The sequence below is a fragment of the Rhinopithecus bieti genome, unplaced genomic scaffold, assembly GCF_001698545.2.
Source record: "Rhinopithecus bieti isolate Rb0 unplaced genomic scaffold, ASM169854v2 scaffold_21613, whole genome shotgun sequence".
NCBI lineage: Eukaryota > Metazoa > Chordata > Mammalia > Primates > Cercopithecidae > Rhinopithecus > Rhinopithecus bieti.
The window spans coordinates 410,392-421,562 of record NW_016810604.1 but is presented as its reverse complement, the minus strand read 5'-3'; the positions used below and the strand labels follow the sequence as shown (position 1 = coordinate 421,562).

The following is an 11,171-nucleotide window of genomic DNA, read 5'->3' as shown; positions in this document are numbered from 1 at the left end:
TCTCTGCGTGCGTCCGCCGCGGAGCCCGGAGACCCGTAATTGCACCAGACAGGCAGCGCATGGGGGGCTGGGCGAGGTCGACGCGTATAAATAGTGAGATTTCCAATGGAAAGGCGTAAATAACAGCGCTGGTGATCCACCCGCGCGCACGGGCCGTCCTCTCCGCGCGCGGGGAGACGCGCGCACCCACACCCGCCCCGGCTCCTCGCCAGCCCCCGGCCCCAGCCATGGAAGAACTCACGGCTTTTGTATCCAAGTCTTTTGACCAGAAAAGCAAGGAGGGTAACGGCGGAGGAGGCGGCGGCGGCGGCGGAGGCAAGAAGGATTCCATTACGTACCGGGAAGTTTTGGAGAGCGGATTGGCGCGCTCCCGGGAGCTGGGGACGTCGGATTCCAGCCTCCAGGACCTCGCGGAGGGCAGCGGCCACTGCCCGGTGCATTTGTTCAAGGACCACGTAGACAATGACAAGGAGAAACTAAAAGAATTTGGCACCGCGAGAGGAGCAGAAGGTAAGATCGTCTGCGCGCCGGCGGCTCCGGGGGGCCCCTCCTGGGGTTCGGCGCCTCCTCGCCACGGAGTCGGCCCCGCGCGCCCCTGGCTCTGCACATTTGCGGCGCTCGGATCGCCAGGGTAAGGCCCGGGCCCGCCAGGCTTTGCCTACGAAAGAAAGGAAGGCAGGAGTGGACCCGACCGGAGACGCGGGGAGGTCTCCGGGAGACCAGCCGGGGGTGGTGGGTGGGAGATGTGGGGGGGACCCAGGGAGGGTCGGAGCGGGAGCCGCGGGGGTGGACGCCGACACCGGAGGGTCCCGGGCTGGGGTGGATCCGGGTGGCTCTGCCTGAGGTATCTTTTTCATGTTTTGCCTTTTTTTTTTTGGAGACGGAGTCTCGCTCTGTCGCCCGGGCCGGAGTGCAATGGGGCGATCTCGGCTCACTGCAGCCTCCGCCTCCCGAGTTCAAACGATTCTCTTGCCTCAGCCTCCCGAGTAGCTGGGATGACAGGAACCCGCCACCACACCCGCCTAATTTTTGTGTTTTTAGCAGAGACGGGGTTTCACCCTGTTGGCCAGGCTGGTCTCGAACTCCTGATCTCAGGTTGATCCACCCGCCTCAGCCTCCCAAAGTGCTGGGATGACAGGCGTGAGCCACCGCGCCCGGCCTGGGGCCTGGTAGCTTAGGACGTGGATTTGGGTCTCTGCCGGCCTGGCTTGTATTTACGGTCACCCAGACGCAGAGAGGAGCTGCCTCCGCGGGTCTTCCCAGCGCTCAGCGCCCGCCCGGCTCCCCGAGATCACGGGAAGACTGGAGGCTGCGTGGTAGGAGACGACGGGAAGGCCCCGGGTCAGCTCGCTTCTGTTTCCTTTAAGGAACATTTTCTGCATTTATATTTTTTCCTTTGAATCTCAAGGCTTGTTTTTGGTGGATGCATAAAATCCACCGGGATCTGGATGGGACGCGAGGGGTCCGGGGAAGCTGGTGGCTTCGCGGCGCGTCCTCACTCAAGGCTGTCAGAGCGCAGCCGGTTGTGCGGGGTGGGGGTGGGGGGCGCAGACCGGGCCCCGGGGCTCCCCTCTGGTCTTTCTTCCTGAAACCTCAGGGGCGGATCGCCCCGTGGTGGAAATTAAGGCGTAAGAGGCTCAGGCAGAGGGTCTGGACCTGTGGATCTCTGTACAAAGAGGACGACTGGGCGCCGTACCTCTTAAGAAGAAAATGGGGCTATGGCTGTGTCAGAGGCGCAGCTGGAGACGGCTAGGAGGGTGTGCAGTGGCACCGTTCTAGGGCAAATAGCCCTGTCGTGGTAGGACTGACCAGATCCTGTTTCCCGACGTCCTGACTTTGTCAAAGCAGAAAGCTGTGGCTCCCGTGTACAAAGCAGTCCCCGGTTTCTGACCCTCTAAGACGCAGGAGTCCAGCCTGCCTTACCTGAAGGGGTCATCCCTACACACTGCTGCGGGGGCCACCCAGCGCTGGAATTCATCTAGAGAGAGTTGGCCTTCCTGGACCCAAGGCTGGGAGGGACTTGAGGGCCTGCGTTTAATTTAAGAGGGTTGTGCAGTGCCCAGCAGGCCGGTTCTGTGGCGTGGCTTTTTAACCGTCCTTCCCAGACACTGATTTTTCCTCCTCTCGCCTCCTGTCTCTTCTCCCCCTGGCCATGGACCAGGGAGAGCAAAGTGTCCTCCAGGCCGCTACCCTTTGCCCTTGGCTGGGTGCGAAAAGTCTCCCGGGCAGGACTGCAACCCACCCTTGCTGGTATTTCTTCATCAGATCCACGTTAAATGGAGGTTGGAGGGCAGGGGAGACGCTGATGCTCCCCGTGGGAGCCCAGAGTTCTTGGGAACAGCGCGTCCCCGCTGAGCCTGGGAGCCCGTGGGTTTCGCAAAGCCTGCGGGTGCTTGAGGACTTTGAAGGCCAGTTTGTCAGCTGGGCTCCATTCCTGGCGTGTTCAGACTTAGTGAAACGAAGCAGGGAGAGCCGGGCCGTCTCCAGGAAACCATTCACTTGGGGGAAGGAATGGACTGTTCTTGCAGAGGCACGTGCCTTTCAGGAGGTGAAAGAAAATGTGAATTCCACGTTGGAATAAGTGTCTAGGACTGAATCCAGCTCGGGGGGGCGGGGAGGGGGTGCCCTGGTGTGGGTGGTGGGAGGAAGACAGAGCAGGGTACTAGCACGTTGGATTTGTCAGCCTTGCAAGTTTCTTGGTTGCAGTGCTTCTTGGAGACTGTTTGCAGGCTGAACTTCCAAATGTCAGCCCCTTATCCTTGACACCAGGGGACATGTAATTAGGGCGTGGGGTGCTTTTAATCTGCGCCCAGCAGGCCCTACATAGGAACAGAGGGTCATTGGAGATGCCACCTCCACCAGCCCTGGGTTGAAGGGGAACGAGGGAGACACGTTTTAATTAAACCCCTGAGCTTGGTCAGGGGCTGGATGTCTAAAAAATTGGGAAGGAAAGTCTTTTCATCTGGAAACGCTTGAGGGCTGACTTTTCAGTCCTTCTGACTCTCCCCCTGCACATACAGACAGGTCACCATTCTTGGAGATGAGAAAGTGCCATTTTTGGCACCCTCGTGGGGTTGGGTGCCCAACCGCGTGGGAGCGAGTGGGAAGGAGAGACTCGTCTGCGCACACGGTTCACCCCCAGACGCGCTGTTGCTTTCAGGCACTCGGATACGGTTCTGCTGTGCTGGTCAGAAATAGGCTCCGGGTAGGGGCTCCTTGCTCCGCCCAATCCCGGAGGGACCCCCCAGCCCCGCTGCCCTACAGCGGTGGCGATAACGTCTCTCTCCGTGGGTCTAGAATCTGCCACCCGCCCCGGGCCCTCCCGGTGTCCTTCCCGGGCGCCCCGCCGGGGACCCCACCGTTGGCAGTTCTTCCTGAAATTCTTTCCCTTAAAAATAGGATGTGACACCCCACTCTCCAAAAAAAAAAAGGTTAGGTTATGTCAACAGCGGCGAAGTGGATAATTGAGGAAACGATTCGGAGGCGAGGCCAAGAAAACGACGTTCGTGCAAAGCCCAGGTTGTTGGGAAAGAAGCGAGTCTTCTTCTCTCCTCGGCTTTTGCCTTAGGGACCCCACGCAGATTTTGCGTAAAGGCGCATTGGTTTTCGAGGCCCCCCCACTTTCCACCGCGGGAGGCACGAAGGGGTTCGCCACGTGGCGCAAAACCTCCCCGCACTGCGCGCCACGCTGCCTGCGCGGAGGACCCCGCGGGCCGTGCTGGGGGAGGCGGGCGCGGGCGGAGGGGACCCCGGGAGCCTTTGGCGAGGCGCTCCCGGCCTCAGCCCTGTGCCCTCCGCTCGCCACGCAGGGATTTACGAATGCAAAGAGAAGCGCGAGGACGTGAAGTCGGAGGACGAGGACGGGCAGACGAAGCTGAAACAGAGGCGCAGCCGTACCAACTTCACGCTGGAGCAGCTGAACGAGCTGGAGCGACTCTTCGACGAGACCCATTACCCCGACGCCTTCATGCGCGAGGAGCTCAGCCAGCGCCTGGGGCTTTCCGAGGCGCGCGTGCAGGTAGGAACCCCGGGGACCCGGAGCCATCGCCTGGTCCTCGGGAGCGCACAGCACCACGCCTACAGCCACCTGCGCCCGGGCCGCCGGCCTCTTCCCGGAGCGCGGGGAGGTTGGGGTGTGGGACGGGCTGGGGTTCCTGGGCTTTTGGAGACGCCTGAGGCCTGTAGGATGGGCTCATTGGATTCGTTTGCACCAAAGGCAAGCAAATATACATACATATGTGAGACAAATAGCAAATAAATATATATGTTATAGAAATATCTATATTGTATCTATTATGTATATTTGTTTGTGCTTGGTGCAGACAAACCCAGCGAACCCGCATATCGCCCCCCGATGCCTTTCGGTTCCCGTGGGGTTGGTAATAAGAGTCCACACATGCAAGCAAAATTTCCCTCGATTTTACTTGGGAGATGAAGCTACGGATAACGTTTCATGCAGAGCGTTTTACAAGATCTTTCATTCAAAAAAATGTATCTGTTGGCCCCTGATGCCTTGCCGTCTTCCCGTGTGGTTGCATCGAAAAGGCTTCCTTAGGATGAAAGGAGAGGGGTGCCCTCTGTTCCTAGGTGTTCAGAAATAGGGTCCTCTCCTCCTTTTTTAGCTCCGTTGTTTCTGTCTCCCTCCTCCCCTCTCCAGCCTTGTCCTCTGCTACATACCACCCCCTCCTCCCTCCGGCTCTGGGGAGCGCAGGAGCACGTTGGGCATCTGGATGAGCACAGACCATTAGCGGGGCACGGGGGGGGGCTCCCCAAGGAGCGCGCTAATTCACGGTGTCCCTTCAGACCGGGCACCAGGGGCCGGGGTGCGGGGAGGCCTTGGGTGTGCGCAGAGGGACGCGCGGGCAGAGCCTTCCTGGGCATTGTAAACATTAAGTTAAAGGTATGGATTTATTTTCTGGGTGCTGGTGGGAGAGTCTCCAATGGCTTTTTTCCAGTCCCTGACTGACAGGACAGCTTCCCCTGGAAGGTCAAGTCCTCTACTCCTTTCTCCTGGTTCTGGGCAGGACAGAAAGGCTGAGAGAGACAGACAGAGAGAGACAGAGACACAGAGAGAGAGAGAGAGAGTCAGGATCTCCAGACCCTGGGGACCCGTTCAAAAATAAACGAAATTAAGATTGCCGACCAGGGAGAGACCGATTACAAAGCCCAAGGCGTTCAAAAGCAAAGGAGACCAGGCGTTCAAAGCCCAGCCCCGTAGGACTGGTGATGAGGTCAACACGTTTCAAACACCGCTTTGCCTGGATTTTGCTTAGGAGACGAACGTACACATGCGTTTGATGCAGAGTGTTTTACAAGATCTTTAATTTAAATATATACACACACACACACATATATATATATATATGTTTTGGTCCCTGATTCCCTTTGCTTCCCGTGGGATTGGTTATCCAGTCAACACATTCAGACACAAAACTTTAGCAGAGGACGATACACTTGTGTTTGATGCACGGTGTAGTATAAGCTCTTTCATTTAAAAAATATAGTTTGGCTCCTGATTCTCCTCCGTCTTCCCCTGTGGCTGCGTTTAAAAGGCCTCCCTAGGATCCTTACCATTAAATAAACACTCCCCAGGCCTCTTTACTGAGAACCATAGTGCCCCTCCCCCCAAAAAAAGATACTGCCCAGGACGGGGAGACGTTTTGCTGATTCGGAAGGACCGTGTCCCTTGTCAGGGCGTCTGTGGCCTCAGTGAGGGAAGGAAGTTCGATCCGACAGGGGTTTCCTTGCTGTCCACCCCTCTCGCAGAAGATGGATGGGAAGGCCCGGGATAAATTAATGAAAAGATTAAAGTTTTGCTAAAGGGGACATCAAGTTTATGTCATCTCCTGGTGTCGGCGGTGCCTGGGACCCGTAGTGTATCCCGGTCCTTGATGTACTGTTTCTATAAAAATAAATTACTTGTAATTTAATTCCACACTATTTCTTTCCGTAGTCTATTACCGACTCGCACCTCAGTTCAGTCGCAGGAAATTGGTGGGTGGGGTGTGTACAGACCCCCCGAGCACACCCTAAAATAAAGACAGATGGGGGGAGAAGCCAGGGGTTATCGATTCAGGGGTGGCATGAAAATTTAACGACGGTAAATAATCATAAAAACAAACATGGGAATAGGATAAAAGACATCATTTTCTCTCTCGCCACGGGGGAAAACATCATCGTCTCGTAAAGGCAGGCAGGCTTGGAGTCGTCATAAAAATCAATTAGTTCAAACACGGACGTCCAGTGGAAGTCGTGATGGTGGAGGGGACGGGGAGGGAGACAAAATGAACTAGATTTTCATCCCGTCTCTCTCTGTGAAGCGTTGGGTAATCTCTTTCAGTACAGCCCGTCCCGTGCTGTGAGCAGATCGAGTTTCAATTTAGGGTGGAAATTTGCTGTAAATAAATTGAGCATCCGATGGAAGCTGTTCCCGATTAACCTTTTATTTTTAGCGTCGCCCTGCAAAGTCATATCACCCAGCTGTCAGGGTTCTAATCGAAACTTATGAGACCACGGTGAGGGGCAGGCGGTAATTTAATTACAACAAATATCTTCGGGTTTATGGCGCAGAGCTAAATTAAATGTCATTATTCACTGTCTGTAATGGAAATCAAAAGGACAGCGCGTTGCGGCGTTTGTGAAGGAAAGCAGCGAGCGGTCCTTAATGAAGAAATAACTGTCTAAACCAGTGTCACCCACTTCACTTACCATATTCAGGCCTAATTGGAATTGATCGTGAATCACTCCAAGACTGATTTATTAGCACTTAACGCGGCAGCTAATTCATCACTTTTATTCTTCATCATCTTTTTTTTTTTTTCCTCCTCCCCGTGTGGAACGAGGCTTTCCAGGTTTCCATAGGATTCTGTGTTTGTTTGTTTGTTTGTTTGTTTGTTTGCTGTTTTTATTTAAATGCCCTTCCAGAGGCTTTGGGGTGGCTGGCTGGCTTTCCGGACCGTGTAGGAGACAGGCGGAGAGTACTGGGAGCATTGACGGGCACACTGGCAGTCCCTTGCAGGTGCAGGTCTGAGGGGGGGCTTTGCAAAAGGGGGAGAGCGATTGTTTGTGGATTTCAGTCTCAGCCCCAGGCAGGAGCCTTTTCTGGGGAGGCCGTGAGGGAGGATGACTTTGTTGGGAAACAGGATCAAGTTTTCTAGGAGGGCCGCAGCCCGGCAGGACCCACATTGGAAGGTGGGCGGGAGGCTCGGTCTTGGGTTCCAGACCCAAATGCACGTGGTGTTGTGTAGACTCCCGGGCGCTCCCAAACTCTTGACGGTTTTCCGGTGTTCCCTTCCTAGGGGCACCGGCCCCCCAGGCCCTGCACAGTGGGGTCTGGTGGGGTCTGGTGGCTGTAGACGGAGTACGTGTTTTGCCCACAAGAGCTGGAGCTACTGGGTTGCTCGCCGCCTTTGGCTGAGGACGTCTGTCTTTGTGCGAATGATTTCTCTGAATTATTTTTCCTGGGCAGTGACTGCTGCGTCCGTCAGGGTGCAGGTGGACCTGCCACAGAAAACCTGTTAGGAGGAATTAAGCCACTCAGACTGTCAGGGAGGTGGCGGTGGGGGAGGGGACGAGGAGGTGTCCAGATTACCAGGCGTAGCCTAAACTCCCTGCATTCCCCCAGCTGGTCTGTCTGTGGAGGAGGGGACTGTCAATCCTGGGAGAGCGGAGGAGGCTTGTAGGAGGTGAGAGGAGGCGGAATTCGTCCCCAAACATTAACATGAGACCTGTGTGAATTTCTCCAGCCTCCTGAGGGTCCCCTGCTCTGTTGCACTCAACTTCTTCATAGCTTTCCCCAAGACTCAGAAGTCCTCAAAGTTGCAGAATGCCCCTCTGGCCCCTATGGCAAAGCCTGCTATTCTTGGGATTCCTCTCCGGGATGTTCATAACCCTTGGTCATATGCGTGGGACCCCATCAGCTCCCCAGGGTTTCCGAGGAGGCCGAGGAAGGCAAGGCGTTTTCTGGGCTTGGTGTGTCCAGAGTTAGATTGGAGAAGACGCTGGATTTGGAGCCCTTTGGCCATCTGGCGGCCCTCGACCTTGGTGGCTAAAGTCTGAAGGTGGCAAGTCGCGTTCTCCGACAGGGTGTACAGGAGTTGGGGGATGGGCGCCCACACCGAATGCTGGAAAGTTCGACAGTCCACTTCCACTGTCTCAGAACTCACTTGTTCAACTTAAATTCATCAATGATGATGGACAGGTCTCACTGAGGCAGGGCAGGGAGCGCTTAACGTTTTCCAGTTCTAGGCCGGGTGCGGTGGTTCACGCCTGTCATCCCAGCACTTTGGGAGGCCCAGGCAGGTGGATCGCTTGAGGTCAGGAGTTCGAGACCAGCCTGACCAACATGGTGAAAACCCGTCTGTACTAAAATATAGAAATTAGCCAGGTGTGGTGGTGGGCGCCTGTAATCCCAGCTACTCGGGAGGCTGAGGCAGGAGAATTGCTTGAACACGGGAGGTGGAGGTTGCAGTGAGCCGAGATGGCGCCACTGCACTCCAGCCTGGAAGAGAGAGCAAGAGTCTGTCTCAAAAACCAAACCCAATTTCCAGGTCTAGGCCAGGATTCAGGCTCACCCCTGTCATCCCAGCACTTTGGGAGGCCGAGGTGGGTGGATTGCTTGAGGTCAGGAGTTCAAGACCAGCCTGGCCAACATGGTGAAATCCTGTCTCTACTAAAAATACAAAAATTAGCCTGGTGTGGTGGTGGATGCCTGTAGTCCCAGCTATTCGGGAGGCTGAGGCTGGAGAATTGGTTGAACCCGGGAGGTGGAGGTTGCAGTGAGCCGAGATAATGCCACTGCACTCCAGCCTGGGAGACAGAGGGACGGTGAGGGACTGGGGACCCCCATCGGTCACTTCTGGACTCCCAGAGGTGCAAAGTGCTTGGTTAATCCTCACAAGAAGGTCCTCCCTGGTGAGGCTGAGCTGGGTTCGCAGGATCCCACATCTCTTTCTGCTTCCCCCACAAGGTTTGGTTCCAGAACCGGAGAGCCAAGTGCCGCAAACAGGAGAATCAGATGCATAAAGGTGGGTGTTGGGACTGGGGGGACCTGAAGCTGGGGGCGCCTGCTTGAGGATGGATGGGGGGTAATGAGGTGCTGGCTGCACCCAGGACCACCACACTGATACCTCCTCCCTTTCGCCACAGGCGTCATCTTAGGCACAGCCAACCACCTAGACGCCTGCCGGGTGGCACCCTACGTGAACATGGGAGCGTTAAGGATGCCTTTCCAACAGGTAGCTCGGTTTTTCTTCCTCTGAAGATCCCCAGGGATGTGCCACCCCCTCCCCTTTCCCCTACTTGCTCCCCCATCCTGATACTCCCAGCCCCTCCCTGCCCCTGCAGACTTCTCAGCCGGCCCTCAGAAAAAAAATCAGTGGCTTTTCCAAGGAGGCATTTGCAGGCACCTTGACACGTATTAAATCAGGCTGGGCCAGGCAGGGTGGCTCCCGCCTGTCATCCCAGCACTTTGGGAGGCCGAGGCGGGTGGATCACCTGAGGTCAGGAGTTCGAGACCAGCCTTGGCCAACATGGTGAAACCCCGTTTCTACTAAAAACACAAAACTTAGCCGGGCGTGGTGGTGCACACCTGCGATCTCAGGTACTTCGGAGGCTGAGGCACGAGAATCACTTGAACCCGGGAGGCGGAGGTTGCAGTGAGCCGAGATGGCGCCTCTGCACTCCAGCCTGGGTGACAGAGTGAGACTCCAGGACTCCAACTCAAAAAAAAAAAAAAAAAAAAAAAAAAAATCAGGCTGTTAAAACTCAAAGACCTTTTGGGAAGGTGAACACACACAAAGCCCAAACGGAAATCTTACAAAAACCAGAGGGGTGAGAAGTCCCACCCAGTCAGACACCCCCCACCTGGCTTGCTGCCTGGTTAAGAAGGCTGGGATGCCTGCGCCTGGATACCAGAGATGGGATAGACAGCCACTCCCTTTTCACCACCACCCCCGAGTGTCCCAGGGTCTGGGGCATCTGCCTGGACCCTGGACCCTGGCCCGGGCTCTGCACCTCCGAGCTGGAGACCCCCTACTCAGCTCCCAGCTGACTTTGGAGTGAACAGCGTTTGGGTTCCCAGCGTGGATTTGCGGCTTCCAGGGAGTGGGGGGGTCGGTCGCGGAACCCAAGCGTCCCAAGGGGGCCCCCTGCTCTGGCTTAGTATGGAGATGGGATGGGGGGAAGTGAGAAATTGTGTGGAAGGAGGGTGCACGGTCCCAGGACGAGAGAGCACAGCGCCCAGGTGCGCCCTGCCTGAACGCAGCCCAGCGTCCCTGCGCGCCCCTTCGGTCCCTAATCTGGGGGTCGGGATCATGCGCGGGCGGAACGGGGTTGGGGGGCTCCGGCAGGGCAGACGCGTGGCCTCTGTTCTTGACCGTTTTATTCCAAGGGAACAGCTGGGATTTGTATTGGTGCGCGTGTTTGGCAAAGGGCTGCAGGTACCGCCCGTCTGGCCGCAGCCTCTGCTGGCTGAGGGTGCAAAGGCTTGGGGGTGGGGTGGCGGTGGGGAGTGGAAGGTATAAAAGTCTAAATTATAAATGAGCAACGCAGAAATGGACCCCTGAGCGCTGGTCGCCACGAGCTCTCCAGCTCTCCATGGCCCAGGCCCCAAGGAGACAGGTCTCCTTGTTCTCCGCGGTTCTCCTCTCCTGGTTACCTGGCCTTGAGATGGGGGAACGAGCCCACTTCTTGTACCATCTCTTGCCGATGGCAGGACTCAGTGAAATTAGGCCGTTGGAGCCCACAGGCCTGCCTGGCTTTGTGCACTGGAGCCTTGGGGACCTGGTGTCGCCGGGAGAGGCTTGGGGACCTGGTGACCCGGGAGAGCCTTGGGGACCTGGTGTCCCGGGAGAGCCTTGGGGACCTGGTGTCCTGGGGAGAGGCTTGGGGACCTGGTGTCCCGGGAGAGCCTTGGGGACCTGGTGTCCCGGGAGAGCCTTGGGGACCTGGTGTCCCGGGAGAGCCTTGGGGACCTGGTGTCCCAGGAGAGCCTTGGGGACCTGGTGTCCTGGGGAGAGGCTTGGGGACCTGGTGACCCGGGAGAGCCTTGGGGACCTGGTGTCCTGGGGAGAGGCTTGGGGACCTGGTGTCCCGGGAGAGCCTTGGGGACCTGGTGTCCTGGGGAGAGGCTTGGGGACCTGGTGTCCCGGGAGAGCCTTGGGGACCTGGTG

General features: G+C 56.9%; 1 protein-coding gene across 1 annotated transcript in view; it reads left to right on the top strand.

Moving 5' to 3' along the window:
• Positions 1 to 227: 227 nt before the first annotated feature.
• The window catches only part of LOC108542441 (short stature homeobox protein), a 12,456-nt gene continuing 1,512 nt past the window's right edge, over positions 228 to 11,171 (top strand). The window contains exons 1-4 of the mRNA XM_017892458.1: positions 228 to 510; positions 3,810 to 4,018; positions 8,969 to 9,026; positions 9,148 to 9,236. Coding sequence (XP_017747947.1) covers positions 228 to 510; positions 3,810 to 4,018; positions 8,969 to 9,026; positions 9,148 to 9,236 — 639 coding nt within the window. The remainder of the gene's footprint in view (positions 511 to 3,809; positions 4,019 to 8,968; positions 9,027 to 9,147; positions 9,237 to 11,171) is intronic.